Source organism: Cetorhinus maximus, chromosome 26 (assembly GCF_964194155.1).
Source record: "Cetorhinus maximus chromosome 26, sCetMax3.hap1.1, whole genome shotgun sequence".
NCBI classification, from domain to species: Eukaryota; Metazoa; Chordata; class Chondrichthyes; order Lamniformes; family Cetorhinidae; genus Cetorhinus; species Cetorhinus maximus.
The window spans coordinates 28,976,702-28,999,624 of record NC_135904.1 but is presented as its reverse complement, the minus strand read 5'-3'; the positions used below and the strand labels follow the sequence as shown (position 1 = coordinate 28,999,624).

At 45.6% G+C, this 22,923-nt stretch overlaps 1 protein-coding gene across 9 annotated transcripts in view; it reads left to right on the top strand.

The window, feature by feature from the left end:
* The window catches only part of sema4ba (sema domain, immunoglobulin domain (Ig), transmembrane domain (TM) and short cytoplasmic domain, (semaphorin) 4Ba), a 382,578-nt gene that overhangs the window by 322,361 nt on the left and 37,294 nt on the right, over positions 1 to 22,923 (top strand). For all 9 annotated transcript variants that reach the window (XM_078530416.1, XM_078530415.1, XM_078530413.1 and 6 more), the window contains 3 exons: positions 1,393 to 1,509; positions 3,609 to 3,766; positions 21,128 to 21,309. In XM_078530416.1, the coding sequence (XP_078386542.1) occupies positions 1,393 to 1,509; positions 3,609 to 3,766; positions 21,128 to 21,309 (457 nt within the window). The remainder of the gene's footprint in view (positions 1 to 1,392; positions 1,510 to 3,608; positions 3,767 to 21,127; positions 21,310 to 22,923) is intronic.

Below are 22,923 nucleotides of genomic sequence, written 5' to 3'. Positions count from 1 at the left end.
ATGCTATACCACACATTACAGCCTTGCTCCAAACATGGACAAGAGAGCTCAATTCCAGAGGGGAGGTGAGAGTGACTGCACCCCTGACATCAAGGCTGCATTTGACAGAGTGTGGGAGCCCTAGTAAAATTGAAGTCAATGGGAATCGGGGAGGAAACACTTCAGTGGCTAGAGTCAGAGCTAGCACAAGGTTGTAGTCATTGGAGGCCAATCATCTCAGTCCCAGGATGTCTCTGTAGAAGTTCCTCAAGGTAGTGTCCTAAACCCAACCATATTCAGCTGTTCAATCAATAACCTTCCCTCCATCATAAGATCAGAAGTCGGGATGTTCACTAATGACTGCACAGTGTTAGCTCCACTTGCAATTCCTCAGATACTGAAACAGTCAGTACTTGAATGCAGCAAGACCTGGGCAAGATTTAGGCTTGATCTAAGAAGTGGCAACTAACATTCGCACCACACAAGTGCCAGGCAATGACCATCAAGACAAGGAACAGTCTAAACACCTCCCCTCAACATTCATTTGCATTACCTTCGCTGAATTCCCCACTAACAACATCCTGGGTGTCACCATTGACCAGAAACAAAATTGGACGAACCATATAAATACTGTGGCTACAAGACTAGGTTAGAGGCTGGGAATTCAACAGCGAATAACTCACCTTCTGACTTCCCGAAGTCTGTCCACCATCTACAAGGGACAAGTCAGGAGTGTGATGGAATATTCTTCAATTGCCTGGATGAATGCAGCTCCCACAACACTCAAGGAGCTCAAAACATCCCGGGACAAAGCAGCGCACTTGATTGGTGCCCCATCCACCACCTCCAACGTTTGTTCTGTCCACCACTGACACACAGGGGCAGCACTGTGTACCATTTACAAGATGCGTTGCAGCCACGGTTCCTTCAACAGAACCTTCCAAACCCACGACCTCTACCTTCTAAAAGGACAAGGGCAGAAAGTGCGTGGGAGCACCATCATCCGCAAATTCCCCTCCAAGCCACACACCATCCTGACTTGGAACGATATCGCTGTTTATTCACTGTTGCTGGGTTAAAATGCTGGAACTCTCACCCTAACAGCACTGTGGGTTTAACTACACCACATGGACTGCAGCAGTTCAAGAAGGCAGCTCACCACCACCTTCTCAGGGGATGGGCATTAAATGCTGACCATCCCAGCAATACTTGCAACTCATGAATAAAGAACAAACACTGAATCAGTGAGGTGCTATATTTTTGTTTCATTCTTTAAATGGTTGGCTTCAATGTAGATCTTTGTGTTTTACATTTGGACGATTAATATTAGATATATAAATATGTAAAGATTGTTTATTAAACACAGAATTCTGTGGATGTTTTTAATCCTGTGTTTGTCTTTATTTTTACCAGAAGGAGAATTGTACGCAGGAACTGTCAGCAATTTTCAGGGGAATGAGCCAATCATTTCAAGAAGCCTGGGTAATAAACCACCCTTAAAAACTGAGACCTCTCTCAATTGGCTCCAGGGTAAGTATCAGGCAACAAATGTTGAAATGTGAAAAGGATGTCTTAAAAATAATCATTCAGCCCACATCAAAAAGGCATTTTTCAGAGTAGTGCTACTGGTGTGTAAAGGTGGCACAGAGAGGTGGGATCACTGATGATTGCTGATCTCAGCTATGCCATTAAAGGGAAGTGTAGAGGGCAAGATAGATGCTACTCCACAAGGAGGAGAGAAAATCCAAAGGCAGATCAATGCAAGCAGCTAGATTAAGAAACAGCTGGGAACAAGGCTCTGCCTACCTCTGATGTGATAGCAACTTGCAAGAAGAGCTCCTGCCTTGCTAAACTGCATGGCACTACCAAGTCCCTGCTCCCTGCCAAACACTTCCACCCCACCAAACTGTCCTGCCCTACCAATCTCTCTCCCCTTACCGAACTCTCCCCTTAGCAAACTCTCCCCTACCAAACTCTCCCACCCACCAAACTCTCCCCCCCACCAAACTCTTCCCCCCACCAAATTCTCCCCCCCACCAAACTCTTCCCCCCACCAAACTCTCCCCCTCCACCAAACTCTTCCCCCTACCAAACTCTCCCCCTCCACCAAACTCTCCCCCCCACCAAACTCTCCCCCCCACCAAACTCTTCCCCCCACCAAATTGTCCTGCCCTACCAATCTCTCTCCCCTTACCAAACTCTGCCCCCCCACCAAACTCTTCCCCCTCCACCAAACTCTCTCCCCTACCAAACTCTCCCGCCCACCAAACTCTTCCCCCTCCACCAAACTCTCCCCCTCCACCAAATTCTCCCCTCCACCAAACTCTCCCCCTCCACCAAACTCTCCCCCTCCACCAAACTCTCCCCCTCCACCAAACTCTCCCCCTCCACCAAACTCTCCCCTTCCACCAAACTCTCCCGTCCTACCAAACACTTCGTTCCTGACAAATCCATGTGTCCTGCCAAATTCTCCTATTCTGCCAAGCTCTTCCCACCCTGGTACTGAATACCAAGTTGCCTTTGAATCTCAGAATAACACTCAAGGTTCAGTATAACTGAGGTCGAGTATGTTAAGGTATGACATGCTTAGGCAGTGCGAGCACAACTAATAATAGAAAGTCAGATGCACAATCTTCTGAACTGATGCATTTACCAAACGAGTGGGTTATGTGTCCACAAAAAAGCATGTTAAGCATTTACCTCTGTTATTCTATGTAATTTTAACCCATCAAGTATGACTCTCCAGATTTTTTATCAATTAATATATTGCAGCATTAACTTTACAGGGCTATAATGCACTAAACTTCCTCTGGACAAGCAATAGAAATGTTTGAAAGTGGATGTACATGAAAATAACAGGGTTATGTAAGAGGTGGCTGCTTAATGTAGCTGCAGACAACCAGAGCATCTTGATAGTGGAACAGTCACTTAGCTCAACAGACTCTAGTTTGGACCCTGAGGCAAATATCCAAATGCACTTCATGAGATTTACGAGACAGCAGGTCCTGATCACAGGCAGTGAATATTCTGGCATTTCTTTCTTGGTGACATAGCTGCACTAAAAGTATCAATAAACTTTCCATTTGGACTTCTCTTATCACTGGCAATGTTTTACTGGGCCTGGCCGAGATGAAGTAAAACGTTAATGGCAACTGAAGTCTTGCCTTTTAACCATTTTGTTACTGTCCGGACAGAAGGACACTTTATTGAGTACAGGTATTCACTGTGTACATTTACTTCTCTGTATAACATGGATTCTTGTGCCAGGCTCGGTATTAGCTGAGACAGATTTTCACCGCAAGGAGAACTCCAATAACCTTGAGTTAATGCAGGAATTTTATGCCTGATTATTTTAGTGGGCGGAACATCATGCGCTGCTCAGCTCAGTAGTGTAAAAGCCAGGCCCTTAACTTTCTGATTCCACACAGCATTTGCTATTCAGCGTTTAAAGCAATCCAAAATCGCTGTATAAAGAAAAGTCTCGTTCAATTAGCTTTGTCGGTGAACACCACCAGTCAAATGTTAGCATCGCTTGCAACCTTGCATTCCATGGCCAGGGGCACCGATGGTTTGCATTTAACTCCACGGAGCTAGACGTATTTTTAAACTGTCTATTCCTTGTTTTACAGATCCAGTGTTTGTAGGTTCAGAGTTTATTTGGGAGAGATCCTCTGCAAAGAATCCCAGCACGGACGACGGAAAAGTCTATTTCTTCTTCAGCGAAACTGGCAAAGAATTTGACTTTTTTGAGAACACGATTGTATCACGGATAGCCCAAGTCTGCACGGTAAGTTAAAAACCTTGGAGGGGAGGAAGCCTTCCTGTTTCTAGCAATTGGTTCAAAGTTTACTTTATGTAATGCAAAACATACTGACCTTGTGCTCCTTATGAAAGCTTTGGGAATTTTAGACAATAAGGCAACCTTTGTAGGATTTTCTCTTTCCCTACTTTAACTGTTGGGTTGAGACATAACTGTAGCTGGGAATGGTAGCATTGTGGTCTAATCATCCAGAGAACTTCAATTCTAATCCCACCACTGCAGTTTGAGAATTTGAAACCTAGAATTAAAAAGTCGTCAGTAAAAATATGAAGATATAATCAAAACCCAACTGGTTCTTCTTCACAAAAGAAAGCCTGTAGTCTTTACTGGTCCGGCCTACCTGTGACTCCAGTCCTGCACCAACGTGGTTGACGATTAACTGTCCTCTGAAGTGGCCTAGCAATAGCCACCCTAAAAGCAAAATACTGCCGATGCTGGAAATCTGAAATGAAAACAGAAAGCGCTGGAAAAACTCAGCATCTGTGGAGAGAGAAACAGAGTTAACGTCTTGAGTTTCCAAAGAAGAATCATATTGGGCTCGAAACGTTAACTCTGTTTCTCTCACTGCAGATGCTGCCAGACCTGCTGAGTTTTTCCAGCGCTTTCTGTTTTTGTAACAAGTTATCCTGTTGTTTCAAACTCTGGGCAACTAGGCAACAAATTTCAGTCCTGACCGTGACACCCACATCCTGAAAATGAACCTGTGGTCCAGTTGGTAGCACTTTCATCTCTGAGTCACAAAGTTCCAGGTTCAAATCCCACTACAGGGCTAGAGTACAAAAATCAAGGCTGTTGCTCCGGTACAGTACTGCAAGTGTGCTGCATTGTCAGAAGTGCTATCATTCAGATGAAATGTTAAACTGAGGCCCCATCAGCTTGCTTTGGTGGGTGTGAAAGGCCCTGTGGCATTATTTTGGAAGAAGAGTAGGGGAGTTATCCCTGTGTCCAGATCGATATTTATCCCTCAATCAACATTACAAAAATAGATTATCTGATCATTATCACATTGCCGTTCTGGGAGCTTGCTGTGAACAAATTGGCTGTCACATTTCCTATATTACAATAATGACTACACTATGAAAGTATTTCATTGACTATAAAGCACTTTGAGACATCCATGGCCATGAAAAGCGTTTTATAAGTGCAAGTCTTTTTTAAAAAAGGAAACATTAACAAATGGAAATATGGACTAAGAAAACAAGCTGCATTTTTGCGGTCACAAAACCCTGCAGACCTTTAAAATGGCAAGCGGGACCCAATTCTGGGATTCCTGACCCCATTCCCGGTCAGAGAGAGAGAGGGACAAATGTGTGTGTGACAGAGTTTCCGATTTTTAACAGGACTAGGTGCCAGCTGTTTTGAGTGGTGAGCCCACATCCTGAATTCCTGACCTGACCAGCACTGTTGCAGGGAAAGGCATGTCCTAGTCCCCCTCTGCCTCTTCCTAGCTCTGACTCTCTGATCTCTTCTGTCAATTGCATAATGTTTATTTATACAAGATTAAGAGATTTCAAGTGCTTGCATTTTCAGCTATTGACACTTCAAATGGTCTGGACGATTGAAACGTTTATTAGCCTGTAGTAAAAAGGTGTTCTTTTTTTAATAAAGTGGGCAGTTATCAATGAATGACTTATTAAAGCTTTTTTTATACATCCTACTGTCACTATAGGGTTCATTGGTCCTATACAGTATAAAGGGGTGGATAGGCATGAAAGTGCCAAAACTTTGCATTGGGGGCATGAGGGGCCATAGAAGGTGATTGGGGGACATACCATAGCATGGAAAGCATGAGGGGCCAAAGTGGTTGGTTGAGGAGTGTACCTTGGCATGGTGCATGAGGGACCCTAGGGGTTGGATGGGGGACATACCCTGGCATGGGGACATGAAGGACCATAGGGGTTGGGTGGAGGGCATGAGGTGGCATGGATGGGGCAGTGTTGTAGGGGGTGAGGGGATGTGAGGGGTAAGGGCTGGAGGGCCTTTGTGTTTTTAATTATAACTGGGCTGAAGTCCCACAGCACTGAGGGAGGCCTTTTAAACAGCCTGTCACAGCTGCCCCTGCGGCTGCCTCCAAACCTTTCCTGTGTCGTCTGGCCCGACTGCAGTCCATACCTGCGCCCCCCACCCATAAGACCATAAGACATAGGAGCAGAAATTAGTCCATTCAGCCCATCGAGTCCGCTCCACCATTCAATCATGGCTGATAAGTTTCTCAACCCCATTCTCCTGCCTTCTCCCCGTAACCTTTGATCCCCTTACCAATCAAGAACCTATCTATCTCGGTCTTAAATACACCCCCGAAACAAAAGTCCAGACCTTCTTAGCATTTCCTCCCGAGGCAGGTGGGCCAAGCCGGGAGTTTTCCTGACTCCCGCGACCCACCCCGAGAATGAAAATCCAGCCCAAGGTGACTGCTACTGCGCCTTCAATAAAGGCAGGATTTCTTTCCACCTTGACTTAGGTTACAAAAAAAACTCTCCCTATATGACATAAAAGAAAAATGCAGAATACCTTTGTGTGGAACAGAATGTTAGATTTTTAATATAAGATTATATTAGCTGATCCCTAGTACATTTATCATTTTGAGTAGTGAATTATGTGTATTTCCATTACTTGGCACTCTAGCAGTGACTTTGTTTTAATCTCATTTGACTGATGAAGATTGTCAAGTGGGATAATAAAAACATAAACGGGCAGGTTCACTGAACGCACACTCCTACTGTGGAGCCTTGCCCGCAGGGAGGGCTTGTCAGAAAATCATTGGCCTGTGTGCATCACTCCAGGGAACTCGGTGGAATAGCGTCAACTGCACTTTTACCACAGGTTCGCTAGAAAGTCTGTGGAGAAATGTCACCCCTTGTGCAAGAGTCATCTGTTGGTCACCCAGCTAAGAAAATAGGAACCAGAGGAGGCTATTTAGCTTCTTGAGTCTGTTCCATCATTCAGCTAGATCATGGCTAATCTGTACCTCCAGTCCATTTACTCACCTTAGCTCCATTTCCCTTGCTACCCTTACATAACAAAAATGGTTTTCAGTCTGGAAGAGCTCCAGTTGTCCTACCATCCACAGCCGTTTTGCATGAGGGAGCTCCAGATTTCTACTACCATTCTGAATGGCCTACCTCCATTTTTAAGATTCTCCCAGAAGAGAAAGTAGTTTCTCTGTATCTACCCTACCAAACCCTTCTATCCTTTTAAACACTACAGTCAGATCGTCCCTCAATCTCCTTAGCTCAAGCCAAGTTTATGCACCCTGATCTCATTATTTAATTCTCTAAGCCCTGGTACCATCCTGTAGTCCTTCAGGAGTTTAAATTCATTTTGTAGAGTACGTGTGTTGGGAAGGTTGTCCCTTTTCATTCTATATGTCTGACCTCTCAATCCAAGTGCACACATTCATAGACATCTAAGCAATTCATTTCTCCGTTAGTGTTTGAGATTAGGTCTAGTCAGTGTAGTATTTACATATGGAATGAGGTTGTGCTTCACAAATTTCAATTGTACTTTTTTGTGATCTTTCCCTTATTGAGAAACCAAAATGATGACACATAATGCAGATTTGAACGGGAGGAAGCAGCAAATCAGGAACTAGTGAATCAGTGATGCTTGGGTTTTAGAAACCTAACGATTATCAGAGTGAGAAAGAACTGAAGGATGGGGGTAGGGAGTTACACAGGTCTGAGGCTCTGGCAGGAATGAGCTAGAGTCAGAAATTGTTCACTGAGTTTTGGGGGTTGATTTGAATTTGGGCTGGGATGGGTAAGGAGATTCTGAGGCAGGCAGTGGATCTGGATGCTCTCCTCGGTGAGGGAGGCCCAGCGAGTTTTAATGGGCAGGCCTCATTTGCCGGGAGCTTGTTGGCCTCTCCCGGTCAAACCCACTGAACCGGCTGGTGGGCAGGAGTGAAATCCCAGGTGGCAGAAAGCTGTGGTCAGGGACCCAGAGGAACAACCCCTGGCACAAACTAAGTAAATCAGAAGGTTCGGAAAGCGGATCACAGCTGTTTAAAGCCTCTGGCTGGGAGAGGGATGGGTTTGGGTCATCAGCCTGCTGTCCACCCTGAAATCAATGGGCAGTTAACTAGGTCGGAGTGCAAAGGGGTCAGCCAAATTGATCAAGTCAGCTTCTTGCCAGGTGGGTAGATTAAATGAACTCCAGACGTTGAGGCCATAATCAGATCAGCCAAGACCTTATTAAATGGTGGAGCAGGCTTGATGGGCCAAATGGCCTACTCCTGCTCCTAATTTTTGTTCCTATAAGATTGGATTCTGGGAAGTCTGGTAGCCATGTCAAGTGTGTGATTTACCGCTGATATATAATAGGTGACGAGCAATATTCTACTTGCACTCTACTCCGAGAACTTATGAATAAAATACAACAAAATGGCACATTTAGGATTTATTACATAAAGGGGAACAGCAGGTGAGTTGACTTTGAAAATATAGCTCATTGTCAAAGACGCTTCTATATTTAGACAAACAGATTTGGATCATATTTGCATACAGCTGGTAAAATGTGCCATTTGTAGACAGCCTCTAATAATTCTAACAGCCCTTCCGTCTGAACTGTGTGTTTTGATAGCACTAGTTGATGCAACTGGATAAAAAGGGGATCTTGTTGAGTACCAATTGTGTTTGGAGACCCACAGTCAAATTCAGCCTAAGGAGATGAGCTATTATCATTCGTGAAGGGTATCGCTTACTGATGGGGATTAGAATTACAAGTAGATTTGACAGCCTGATGCTAATACCAGTCGATGTTAATCCTTATAAAGTAGTACACCATTATATACAACGTTGGCTGTAGGAAAGCATTAATTATGAGCATTACCCGAGGCGCTGAAGGGAGGATGCCTGTTAGGCTGAAGCGACGGTGATATCTTCAAATGCTCAGTGTCTAGTGTAGAGGTGTCTATGGTATTAGGCTTGTGATATTAATCCTTGGTTATCATCACGGGGAACATAAAAGTCATCTATCAAAGAATATCCACCACGGGTAGAATTTTACGACAGTGGGATTTTACGGTCCTGCCGAAGTCAGTGGACTTTAGAATGTCTCGCTGCGTTTTACAGCCCCGTTCCCACCATGATGGGGCCTTAAAATTCTGACCCACGAGTATTAGCTATGCACCATTCTATTACAGTATAGCTCTTGTTTGCTGTCCGCTCCTTGTACAAACTGAGTTTTAGACTGTAATCTGTCATTGGGATTAGTGTTTTCAACTTTTGTAACCTACACTTAAAGCTGGTGATAGTGTGTAGCCCAAGGTGAACTGGAAGGACAGGTTGTTGAGTTGTTAAGACTGGTTTGACGATACTGTTTTCACTTTGCTGGCTATTGAAAATAGTGAAATAAAGGCTGGAAAACATCCAGCAGGTCAGGAAGTACCTGTGGGGAGAGAAAGACCGTTAACCTTAATTCCCCAAAATTAGTGGGTTGAAGTCGTGTCAGAGGTTAAAATCTGAAACAGGAGCCTGATCTGCTGAGAATCCGCCCACTAATGGTTTTAATGGAGGTGCGTTGAGAATGGGACATCCAATCTGCCCGTGGGAGGTAAGTTGTTCATTTAAGTATTATTATGAGGCTGCTTGCTGCTTTCTAATCAGTCATTATATTTTTAACCCACACCAGACGGGTTTCCCAGACCTCGGAAAACCCGACAGGTGAACAGAGGTGGGAGGGTTTGAATCCATGAGGTAAGTGCTCTTACAGCAAGGCTTGTGGGTCAGGAGGAATGAAAGCATTTTTGCCAGGTTCAATAAGATACCCAGCAACCCAACCCCAGCAATCTGTCTCCTGCCTTCTCCATCCTCCCGCCCACGGCCCACCACCAGACTCCCCCACCCTGCCATCAAGATACTCCACACCCCCCACCCCCACCCCAATGATCTCGAACACCCCATCTGCGGCCTTGTGAAGCAGGCTTCTCCCCTGACAGACCTTCAGCCTGTCAATCAGGCAGCTTGTGAGCGGGAAACCAACTGGAAAATTGACAGGAACCCTGCAGTTAAAAATGCTTAACATCCAGGAGACCTGCTCTCCCCCACCTCAGAACACCCTGGGAAGAGTGAGCCCAGGGTTAAAACCCAGGCCGTTGTTTCAGGTCTATGACCTTTCACTAGAACTGGAAGATGTTGGAGATGAGCAGGTACAGAGCCAGGGAAAAGGCAGGACGGGTGGTGGGGGGCAGTTTAGAAAAAAGGGAGAAGCCTGTGTTAAGATCGAGGGAAGGAGAATTTAAATGACAAATGGGATGATGCTGGGAAGCAGCGACGGGTGATAATGAGACAAGCACGGCAACAAAAGATGGAACGTGGGAACGTCAGCTGCCTGACCTGCTGAGTATTTCCAGCATTTTCTGTTTTTATTTGAAACAAAAGATTGCAGCAGAAAAGCCAAGGAGGAGGGAGGCATGGAAAACCTGGATAAGAGGAAAAGGCTCCCAGAATATGGTGGAAGAAAGGCAGGTAGAACCCGGGGGTGCGGACCAGCCTGCCAGCTGTGCACTGATAGGGGCTCCCCACCAGCTCACAAGTCTCTTCAACTCTCAGTGTCTCGGGCAAAGTTATCCCCCGTTGCTACCATCTGCTGCCCAAAAGAGAATGGGAGCGATAGTTGAGATCTAAAATTGTTAGCTCCATCTTGAGTCCAGAAGACTGAACCGAGTAGAAAGATGAGGTTTTATCCCTCAAACCTGCATTGAGTGGGATGGAGAATTAAAATGACAAGCGACCGGAGGCTCAGGGTTGCACTTGTGGGCTGAATGGGATGCTCAGCGAAGTGATCACTTAGTCTTTCTTTGGACTCGATGTAAAGGCTTTGTGAGCAGCAAACAGAGTATACAAAGTTGGAAAAAGTATGGGTAGATTGCTGTTTCCTCCTGAAGGATTATTGTGGGTCCTGGAGATAGACAGATTTTTAATCAGTAAGGGAAGCAAGGGTTATGGGGAAAAGGCAGGAAAGTGGAGTTGAGGATTATCAGATCAGCCATGATCTGATTGAATGGCAGAGCAGACTCGATGGGCTGAATGGCCTACCTCTGCTCCTACGTCTTATGATCTTATGGACAGTGAGAAGGAAAGATGTGAAACGGAAAGATGCTGGGGGAAGGAGAACAGGTGCTGGAGGCGATGGAAGAACGAACAGGCTCCCATCGGAATGCTGAAAGGGAAGGGATTGGAGGATGTGTTTGGTCGTGGCATTGTGCCGGAAGTGGTAGAAATGACAATCATCTGTTAAATGCGGCAGCTGGTGTGGTGGGAGGTGAGGTCAAGAGAACCCTGTCGTGGTTCTAGGATGAAGGGGTAGGGCTGAGAGTAGAAGCACAGGAAAGAGGAGAGACGTGGTCAAAGGCCCTGTCAACTGTAGTGGAGGGAAATTCTTGACTGAGGAAGAGGGAAGGCCCATGAAAGTGTGATGTGGCATTGACAGAACAGATGCAATAGAAATGGAGGAATGGAATAGACTTCTTACGGGAAATGTTGGCGGAGGGAGGGAAGGAGGGCGGGGGTTCTGGGAAGAATGTATAATCAACTATTTGTAGGAGTTGGTGATCTTGTAGACATTGGTGGACAGCCTATCCCCAGAATTGGAAATAGAGAAGCTGAGGAAGGGAAAGGAAGGTGGACCACGTGAGGATGAGGGAGGGTTAGAAGTTGGAAGCAAAGTTGATGAAATTTTCTAGTTCAGGATGAGAGCAGGAAGCAGCACCCACACAGTCATCGATGTAGCAGTGAAAGATATGAGGGAGAAGGTCTGAAAATCGTGCACCGTTTTTTCCTGTGATGGATATCCCTGCTTATAACAAGTGCTAAACAGGTAAAACAAAATGTCCAAAGAGTTGAGACTTTTGGATTTGTCGTGACCTGACATCTATTTAACTTCTGAGTTCTATGAGAATCAAATGTTCTAGTCTAAAAATCTATTGAAGAGCTCCATGTGCAATTTAGGAGTTTTTATGGCAGATCCTCTTAAAAAAAAAACCCTCAATAATTCCCGATCAAAAACAATTCTCAAAATAAGTCATTCAGACAATGCTTAGAATATTTAGTTAAAAGGACAGGATTGAATTGTATAACTTAGCTCTAATTTTCATTTTGCAACAGCTAATTATCTTTTCATAATTGAAGGAAAAATATTGAAAGATTCTGGGAAAGACCAAGGGAAATGGATTTGGAGTATAGTAAATTTGACTGATCTGGAACTAAAATTGGCACAGGTACAAATGATGGGCCAAAGAGCCTTCTTCTGTGATGATTCAGTGACTATTTGCAAATAGTGGCAGACCACTGCAGGGTGCTGTTTACACCAATAATAGTTCTAAGAATGTGTAATCATCTGTATCCAAACAGAAAGGACGTTGGATAGCTGCCTTTACCCCTGTGAGGAAATGCAACAAGCCATTGCGTACTTTGAGCCCAGCGTCGCTGTAATGATGTGGTTACTTCCAAGATTGCAAACCTAATTTAGCTGCATTTTCAAGGTTCCCAGTCCAGCAACTAGTGGAGAGCACAATTCATTTATTTTTGTTAAAAGTAATTAAACCGCTCTATATAAATGTGTACTTTCCAACCGTGAAAAGGGAAATGTGTACCTTTTGATCCTTGCCTATTAAGCAATAAATTGTATTGTAAAAGGAAATGTCAAAGAAAATTAATAGAGAGTTGTGCATTCCCCATGGGAAACTGCTGCAGCGTACCCAGGAAATACTTGGAGATATTCCAGTAAAGATATTTGTAAACGTTTCAGAATTAGTCTAGATATTAAAGTGTTCGCCCCGTGATGGTCTTTCCAGGTATCAAATTCTCGAGTGAGAGGCAGTCGTTCAGACTTCAAGAAGAACAGGACCAACAGCTGAGGACTGTTCCCAGGCTCTGTTTATCAGCATCTGACAGACCCTGTTCCCCATATAAAACCTGATCCTCCATTCCACTAGCTGGGCAGGTGACTTCCAGCCAGGAGGTTTAATACATTCCTGGGATAAAGCAGACCTCCTGGGCATTTCTGGAATCAACCACTTCCGTGTTTAATTCTGGAGTAATCCAATACTGTTGTACAATTCTGGTGTAAACCAACCCAGATTTCAAATTCTGGAATAAACCAATCTAGATTTACAATTCTGGAGTAAACCAGTCCTGATTTACAATTCTGAAATAATACAATGCTGGTGTACAATTCTGGAGTAACCCAGTCCTGGTGTACCGTTCTGGAGTAATCCAGTCCTGGTGTACCGTTCTGGAGTAACCCAGTCCTGGTGTACCATTCTGGAGTAACCCAGTCCTGTGTACCATTCTGGAGTAACCCAGTCCTGGTGTACCATTCTGGAGTAACCCAGTCCTGGTGTACCGTTCTGGAGCAACCCAGTCCTGGTGTACCGTTCTGGAGTAACCCAATCCTGGTGTACCGTTCTGGAGTAACCCAATCCTGGTGTACTGTTCTGGAGTAACCCAGTCCAGGTGTACCATTCTGGAGCAACCCAGTCCAGATGTACCGTTCTGGAGCAACCCAGTCCTGGTGTACCATTCTGGAGCAACCCAGTCCTGGTGTACCGTTCTGGAACAACCCAGTCCTGGTGTACCGTTCTGGAACAACCCAGTCCTGGTGTACCGTTCTGGAACAACCCAGTCCTGGTGTACCATTCTGGAGTAACCCAGTCCTGGTGTACCGTTCTGGAGTAACCCAGTTCTGGTGTACCGTTCTGGAGTAACCCAGTTCTGGTGTACCGTTCTGGAGTAACCCAGTCCAGGTGTACCATTCTGGAGCAACCCAGTCCAGATGTACCATTCTGGAGAAACCCAGTCCTGGTGTACCATTCTGGAGCAACCCAGTCCTGGTGTACCGTTCTGGAACAACCCAGCCCTGGTGTACCGTTCTGGAGTAACCCAGCCCTGGTGTACTGTTCTGGAGCAACCCAGTCCTGGTGTACCGTTCTGGAGCAACCCAGTCCTGGTGTACCGTTCTGGAGCAACCCAGTCCTGGTGTACCGTTCTGGAGTAACCCAGCCCTGGTGTACCGTTCTGGAGCAATCCAGTCCTGGTGTACCGTTCTGGAGCAACCCAGTCCTGGTGTACCGTTCTGGAGTAACCCAGTCCTGGTGTACCGTTCTGGAGTAACCCAGCCCTGGTGAACAATTCCAAAGTGAAGCAGTTCTTATGCACATAATGGTACTGATACATTAATAATTCAGACACTAGCAAGGCTTCCAGTCTGTGGCGATCATTAAAATGTAGCCGGAGGCCGTCACTGTGAGCAGCTTCAACAACAACAAATCATATTTATATCACTCCTTCTTCAGTAATAAAATATTCCAATACCCTTCATAAGAGCATTATTAAACAGGATTTGACACCGAGCCATGAACGGAAATTTTAGGATGGATGACCTAAGGCTTGGTCAAGAGGAAGATTTTAAGGAGCAGCTTAAAAATAATCATTTCTATTTTTCAGCACAGAAGTCAGCATTTGTCCTTTGACAAGAAACATGTAACTTCACATTAATAATGCTCTATTTAAATACTGTTTAATGAATGATTTATTTTGAATGTCCTGAAGTAAATAAAAATATTACTCTCTTTAGATGGAATATGTAACATATAGAGCTGAATTTTACAGTCCCCGCACCGGGTGAGTTTGAGGCAGGGAGTTGCGCGTAAAATAGGATGAGTGGCTGTAACCCATCGCTTTCCTGCCCACCTCCAAGCTGCCCCCCATAGTACGGTGCATGGGCAGGTAAGACATCTGCCAGACTGCCTGCCCTCAGGCCTATAGAGGCCATTAACTGGCCAATTAAGGGCTAGTTTAGGGTCTAATTCTGTCTCTGCCTCCATAATATGGTGGGCGGTGGAGAGCGGTGGAGAGTAGGCAGGCTGCTTTTTTGCCAACTCTGGTGAAAAGGCAAGAAGGAGGGATGGGTGCCGTGGTGGGTACCTACTCTGGAGGGTGCATATAGAGGCACCCAACCCCACCCACGATGTTACAGCCCATTGTGCCTCCCTATTGGCCTCTAAAACCCACAACCCCCCCCCCCCAGCCCCCCCTAGGGACCTGATCCCTCCCCATCCAAAAACCCCAGCCTCATCTTTCAGTCTGGTATCCATGTTCCTTCTCCTCAGGACTGCTTATAGTCCCAGCAGTAGCCACTACTGAACCTTCGCACTGCTGGTACTACTCAACTGCCAGCCAATCATCAGATTGGCACTTACTCAGCAATAACCTGCTCAGCTCAGTTTGGGTTCTGTCAGGGCCACTCAGCTCCTGACCTCATTATAGCCTTGGTCCAAACATGGGCAAAAGAGCTGAACTTAAAAGGGGAGGTGAGAGTCACTGCCCTTGACATCAAGGCAGCATTTGACAGAGTGTAGCATCAAGGAGCCCTAGCAAAACTGGAGTCAATGGGAATCACAGGGAAAACCCTCCACTGGTTGGAGTCATACCTAGCACAAGGGAAGATGGTTGTGGTTGTTGAAGGTCGATCATCTCAGTCCCAGGTCTTTGCCGCAGGAGGTTCCTCAGGGTAGTGTCCTAGGCTCAGCCATCTTCAGCTATCTAATCAATGACCTTCCTTCCATCATAAGGCCCGAAGTGAGGAAGCTGATGATTGCACAACGTTCAGCACCATTCGTGAATTCTGAAATGTTGAAGCAGTCCATGTCCATATGCAGCAAGACCCAGACAATATTCAGGCTTGGGCTGATAATTGGCAAGTAACATTCACACCACAAAAATACCAGGCAATGACCATCTCCAACAAGAGAGTATCTAACCATCTCTCCTTGACATTCAACAGCATTACCATCACTGAATCCCCCACTATCAACATCCTGGAGGTTACCATTGGCCAGAAACTGAACTGGACCAGCCACTTAAATACTGTGGCTACAAAAGCAGGTCAGAGGCTGAAAGTTCTGCAGAGAGTAACTCACCTCTTGACTCACCGAAGCCTGTCCACCACCCACAAGACACAAGTCAGGTGTTTGATGGAATGTTCTCCATTTCCTTGGATGAGCGCAGCTCCCACAAGAGTCAAGAAGCTCAACAGCTTTCAGGACAAAGCAACCCGTAGCAACTTACCAAGTCTCCTTCAGCAGCAGCTTTCAAACCCGCAGTCTCTAAACCAGTAACCTCTACCACCTGGGACAAGGCAGCAGACACATGGGAACACCACCATCTGCAAGTTCCCCTCCAAGTCACCATCCTGACTTGGAAATATATCGCCCTTCCTTCACTATCGCTAGGTTAAAATCGTGGAACTCCTTCCCTTACAGCACTGTGGGTGTACCTACACCACATGGACTTCAGGGGTTTGAGAAGGCAGCTCACCCCCACCTTCTGGAAAGCAGTTAGGGGTGGGCAATAAACGCTGGCCTAGCCAGGGAGGCCCACATCCCATGAACAAACAAAAAGAAAAAGGGGGCCAAAGTCCCATTCTCAGCTTGCTAAGGCCGCCCTGAGAGTATTATCTCTGCGGGCTGCCTTTTTTTAAAGTCGGTTGGCTCGTGACCAACTTTTCTGCCGGGGTGGGGGTGGGGTGGGAGTTTGGGGTGGGGTGGGGGGGGGCGGGGGGGTGGGGGGGTCGGTGGTGAGTAATACTCCCCCACCCCCCTCATATAATTCAGCCCATTGAACCAGTTTGCATGGTAACTCCCCCATAGGGGTCGCTCTGCGGGGATTTGAACACTGCTCGATGTGGAGTACCTACCTAGATCAGGCAGGAGGAGTCTGGTACAGTTGGTGTTATGGCAGTAGGGACCCCAATGGCCATTTAAGCACCTGAGTACGATGCCTGCCATGACCTAACCCCACTCGGTGCAGGTTACTCTAAAGACTGAGGAGGCCAAATCAGGTAGCATTAAGCCGTCTTTTGTGGAGCCGCACAGTGCTTTCCCAGGCCCTCAAAGGAATAATGCTGTTTTGAAATCGTCCCCTGTCCATTTACTAATCATTGAACTTTATGCAGTCATTTTATTCCGTTTCTTTGCTGGATGGTGGGTGTTGACATTGAAGGACTGAAACGAGATTGTTGTCCCCATCCCCCCCAGTGACGACTCAATGTCAGTAAGGATTTAAAACAAGTGGGTGAAAATGCAGACCCCTAGTAAAGCCTGCGCCGTGCCAAAGAGCGGCTTCATAACAATGTAGCGTGCCAATGTTTCAGACTGCAGATGCCATGTTTCCCAAAAATCAGTACAGGATGAGAAAGCCTGTCGGTCTGTAGGGTGCCCTTTGGGGGTGTTTGCTACTTTCAGTTGAATGGTTTCCTTCATGGAGCTGAAATTTGAAACGTCCTCTGAGACAGGAGGTTTGCGTTTGTGTTTTTTTTCTCTCTAAAATGTACCTTCTATTGGGAGTATTATTCTCTCAACCTGCACCATTTGCTGCATTCCATAATTTTGGAAAACGCTGTGTGTGTAAGTGCTGAATTTGCCTTTCACAGTTCCAACAGCAACAACTTACACAGAACCTATAACGTCATAAAACATTCCGTGGTGCATGAATTCATAAGAGCATTACAGAACAGAATAGACGTCAAGCTGCATAAGGAGATATTAGATCAGACGAGCAAAAGCTTGGTCAGCCTCTTGACCTCCCCTTTAAATTGAATTGACGTTCTGGGTTTACATTTTCAGCATTGTTTGCAGACTCATATACTTCCTATGAGGCCTCTGTCAGTGACTTTCTTCCAATTTAATTCAAATTAAACCTTAGAAAAAGGAAGCTTGGATTCAATGTAAGCAACTTGTATTCATTGTCCTATAGTTGATTTATTCAGGTTGTGTGCAGTGTTTTTTTAATTCATTTTTGGGATGTGCGCATCGTCGGCAAGGCCAAGACTTGTTGCCCATTCCCTAAATATCCTTGAGGTGGCCGTGAGCTGCCGCTTGGACCACTGCAGTCCATGTGGCAAAGGTACAGCCGCACAGTAATGTTAGGGAGGGAGTTCCAGGATTTTATCCCAGCGATAGTGAAGGAACGATGATATAGTTCCAAGTCAGGATGGTGTGCTACTTGGAGGGAAACTTGCAGGTGTTCCCATGCATCTGCTGCCCTTGTCCTTTCTAGGTGGTAGAGATCGGGGGTTTGGAAGGTGCTGTCGAAGGGGCCTTGGCGAGTTGCTGCAGTGCATCTTATAGATGGTACAAATTGCAGCCACTGTGTGGTGGTGGTGGGGGGAATGAATGTTTCAGGTGGTGTATGGGGTACCGATCAAGCGGGCTGCTTTGTCTTGGATGTTGTCAAGCTTCTTGAGTGTTATTGGAGTTGCACTTATCCAAGCAAGGGGAGAGTATTCCATCACACTCCTGACTTGTGCCTTGTAGATGGTGGACAGGCTCTTGGGATTCGGGCGGTGAGTTACTTGCCGCAGAATTCCCAGCCTCTGACCTCTTATACTACCGTATTTATATGGCTGTTGCAGTTTCATTTCTGGTCAGTGGTAACCTGCAGGATGCTGCATGTTAACTGAGTTATAGATTATCCTTGTCCTGATTCTGCTTTTTGTTGCTGGGCTTACTCCTTTTGGATGTGACTGAGCTGCCACATCTGCCACTGTCCTACAGGCACCTTGTGGAACAGGACCAGATTGGAGATGTAGACTGCTCAGTACATTAAGGTTAGAAGGCACCTTGGGACAGAATAGCAGCAGCAAAGGATAAGTTCTTTACCTCTCTATCACTTGCGATGCCATGGCATACAAGGCAATGGGCCTAGTTCTGGAAAATGGGATTAGAATAGTTAGGCACTTGTTTGACCGGCGCAGACTCGATGGGCTGAAGGGCCCTTTTCTGTGCTGTAGACCTCTATGACTCTGCTACCCTGGGCTTTTCCTTCACCGCCCAACAACCTCCCCCCCCCCTCCCCCACTCCCCCCACCTGTGTGAGACTTTGCTGAAACCCCTTCCCTGCCAGTGATGTGCCAGCCACTAGTGAAGCCTACGGGCCACTCGGTTTTAACCAGTGGCCACTCGTCCGCTCCCTCCTTGCGCCCGTTTCACACTCGCCCCCATTCCCCTTCCGCTCGGCAACTGCTCCCAGCTAAAATCCATCCCACCCTCGTCTCTGAATATCTTGCGCGAGCAGAGAAGGACTGGAAATTACTGAGGAATTTCTGTGACATTCAATGATTTGGACAGGAAGATTTGATCAAATTGTCTCAATTTTCTGCCAGCTTTGATTTTTTCAATTGCTGTGGTCTTTAAATAGTCAATGCAATTGTTAAGGTGACAGATTTGTAATGTTCCCTTAATTGTGGGACTGTACATGAAGCACAGCTGGAAACAGAATGCACGAAGAGCTCAACTTTTTGCCAGATCATCTATTCAAAGCCCTTCACTCCTGTGAATCAGCCACTCTATGTCTCAATAGTCTCCAACATTTTCAACGACATTATCAAGCAAGATAATAGTGCTGTTATAAAGTTCACTCTTAAATGTGGGACATTATTATGCATTGATGTGATAATAACAGGAAGCAGTCGATGACAAATTGCCATTGATATGTTCTGAGCTGCTGAAGGAAACATTAAACCTTTGGCTGCATTATTTCCTGATTTTAGTGAATAAAATGGCAACCTGAGTTGAAGCTTTGATACAGGCAAAATGTCACTTGTATTTTCCTCACTTTCTTGTTTCATTGTGCATATACTTTGTGCAAACATATTGCCTCAAATAGTTTCTTTCAAGTACCGGAGTAAACCAGTGGCGTACACCACTGGAGTATACGAGTTATGGGAGTCCTGGTGTACATGACTGGAGTAAACCAGTCCTTGAGTAAACTGGTCCTAATGGGGTTAGACTGCAAATGGGGTCCTGAATATTGAGAGAAGATTGAATATTGAAGGACGAGGCACACTTTCAAAATTTGCGGACGAAATAAAACTTGGAAGAATCGTGAGCTGTGAGGAGGAAAGTGTAGAACTTCAAAAGGACGTAGACAAGTTGGTGGAACAGGTGGCAAATGAAGTTCAATGAGGCACAATGTGCAGCGCTTCACTTTGGTAGGAAGAACGTGGAGAGACAATATAAAATAAAGGGTACAACTCTAAAGGGGTTGCAAGAGCAGAGGGACCTGATTGCATATGTATAAGGTGGTAGAGCAGGTTGAGAGAGTGGCTAAAAAGCATATAGTATTCTAGGCTTTATTAATAGGAGCATAGAGTACAAGAGCAAGGAGGTCATGTTTAACTTGTATAAGACACTAGTTCGGCCTCAGCTGGAGTATTGTGTCCAGTTTTGGGTACCGCACTTTAGAAAGGATGTAAAAGGGTTGAAGAGATTGCAGAAAATAGTCATAAGAATGGTTCCTGGGTAGAGGATCTTCAGTTATGAAGATATTTTGAAGAAGTTAGAACTGTTTTCCTTGGAGAAAAAGTTTTTTCACACAGCGAGTGGTTAAGGTATGGGATGCACAGCCTGAGAGTGTGGTGGAGGCGGATTCAGTTGAAGCATTGAAAAGGGAATTAGACTGTTATCCGGAAAGGAAGAACGTGCAGGGTTACGGGGAGAAGACGGGGGGATGGCATTAAGTGAATTGCTCATTTGGAGAACTGGTGCAGATATGATGGGCCGAATGGCCTCCTCCTCACTGTAACAACTCTGTGGTTCTGTGAAGATGTGTCCTATGAGAGTTACGTTTAGCCTTAAAAAATTTTGAAGATTGTGCTGCACAAAATGTCTGAGGGTATTGTTGTCTCTGAAGCTTTGAGTTACAGGCTATTTTATAATGATTAACAGTGTTATAATCTGAAGGATATGAAGGTATTGGAGAGAGTACAGAGGAGATTCACAAGAATGATTCCAGGGATGAAGAACTGTAGCTATGAGGATAGATTGGAGAGGTTGGGACTGTTTTCCTAGGAGAAAAGAAGGTTGAGAGGAGACTTGATGGAGGTATTCAAGATCCTGAGGGGTATGGACAGGGCAAATAGTGAGAAACTGCCCCCACTCAAGAGAACATCAAGAACTAGAGGGCACAGATTCAAAATAATTGGCAAAAGGAATAAAAGTGATGTGAGGAAAAAAAATTTCATCCAGAACATGGTTAAGTCTGGAATGGACTTCCTGAGAGAGTGGTGGAGTCAGGTTCAATGGAGATATTCAAAAGGGAATTGGATTGCTATCTGAAAAGAAAGAACATGCAAGGCTACGGGGATAAGGCAGGGGAGTGGGACGAGGTGGAAAGCTCTTTCAGAGAGACAGTGCAGACTTCATGGGCCGAATGGCCTCCTTTTGCACTGTAAAGATTCTGTGATTCTTATAAGATCTCTTGCATAGTGCTTACTGTGCCTCCTCTAACCCTGTTATCAATAATAATCCTGATTATAATGTTTCCTCAGGGTGATATAGGAGGAGAACGCGTGCTCCAGAAAAGGTGGACGACATTCCTTAAAGCTCAGCTCTTCTGCTCACTTCCTGATGATGGCTTCCCATTTAATGTTATTCAGGACATGTTTGTTCTCTCTCCTGGAAAAGAAGATTGGAAAAACACAACCTTTTATGGAGTATTTACTTCCCAGTGGTATGTAAATTCTATATTAACTATAATTCAAGTTAGAATCCATAGCCTTTCAATTGTCCCGATTTAATCAGGACATCCTGATCTTGCCAGTCATTTTCAATAATGTCCTGATTTTTAAAATGTTACTTGTATTATTACAATCTTCAAGACTTCTACTTGGATTTACAAGGATGTGGGAGATGAAGGACTCATAGTATATGCTTCAATTGTTTCCCCAATTCTCACACACACAAATACTGCTCAATCCTAGGGATTAACAGTTACTGTATTTTGATGGTACATAGTTTAAGACTTAAGTTATCTACTGTGAGTTTTATTTTATTGGCATCTGTCCGTCTCAGGAGACAGTGGACTGTGGCCGGGGTGTATGTTATATTGTATTGAGCATCATCTGTTGTGACTGTAGAGGCCAATCCATGAGCGTCGGTCCCTTCCACAGCTGGCACAGAAGACTAGCATTGGCCCAAAGTCGACTGATGTTTTTCCTTCCAGTGGGCTCTCTTTTACACCATGTGATTACTTCTTTTGTCTTCTGCTTTTTCCATGTCCTTATTGGCTGCTTGTCTCTAGGCACTCCGGTCAGCAGCAAGACTTCCCATGCATCGACTCCGACCCTGGTCAACAATTCACCAAGGCTCCTTAGACAGCACCTTCCAAACCAATGACCACTATCATCTAGAAGGACAAGGGCTGCAGATAGGTGGGAACACCACCACCTGGAAGTTCCCCTCCAAGTCACTCACCACCCTGACTTGGAAATATATCACCGTTCCCTCACTGTCGCTCAAAATCCTGGAACTCCCTCCCTAACAGCACTGTAGTTCTACCTACACTGCATGGACTGCAGCAGGTCAAGAAGGCAGCTCACCACCACCTTCTTAAGGGCAACCAGGGATGGGCAATAAATGCTGGCCTAGCCAGTGAGGCCCACATCCCCTGAATGAACAAAAAAAAAACATGAGGTCTCACTTGCAGACATTCTTGTATCACAGACATGGGTGACCCTGTTGGTCTTGTGCCATTAAAAAGGTCGCTATAGTGGATGCCTTTGTGGTTGCAGCTGTAATCCATTTGGCTCACCACCACCTTCTTAAGGGCGGAGTCCCTGCTGATTGAAGAGGGAAAACATGCTTGGGATCCCTGGATTCCAGTGTCCTTCCATATTTGGCACATTGTCTTGCCAGGAGATGACCGGTATTCGTCTGAGCTAGTGAAGGTGGAAGCTGTTCAGCCTCTGTTCTTGGCTCGCATAAGTTGTCCGTGCCTCTACTGTAAGGAAGGCTGCTGAACACACAAGCCTGGTACACACTGAGTTTTGTATTTTTGATTAGTTTGCTGTTGGTCCACACTCGACTTCACAACTTTGACATGACAGCTGCGGCCTTGGCAATCCTGGTGTTGATTTTGGCAGGTTGCTGGTAATTGTTCAAAGCTGTTGGAAGCTGATGTGAAGCTGTTGATAACCTCCAGAGTGAGGTTGTCAATGTTGGTGGGAGGTAGAGTCTCTAGACCCTGGCCCATAACTTGGTCTTCCTGACGCTGATTGTTAGTCCAAACCCCTCGCAGGCCCTGGAGAACCGATCTACACACTATTGCAAGTGAACTTCAGTATGT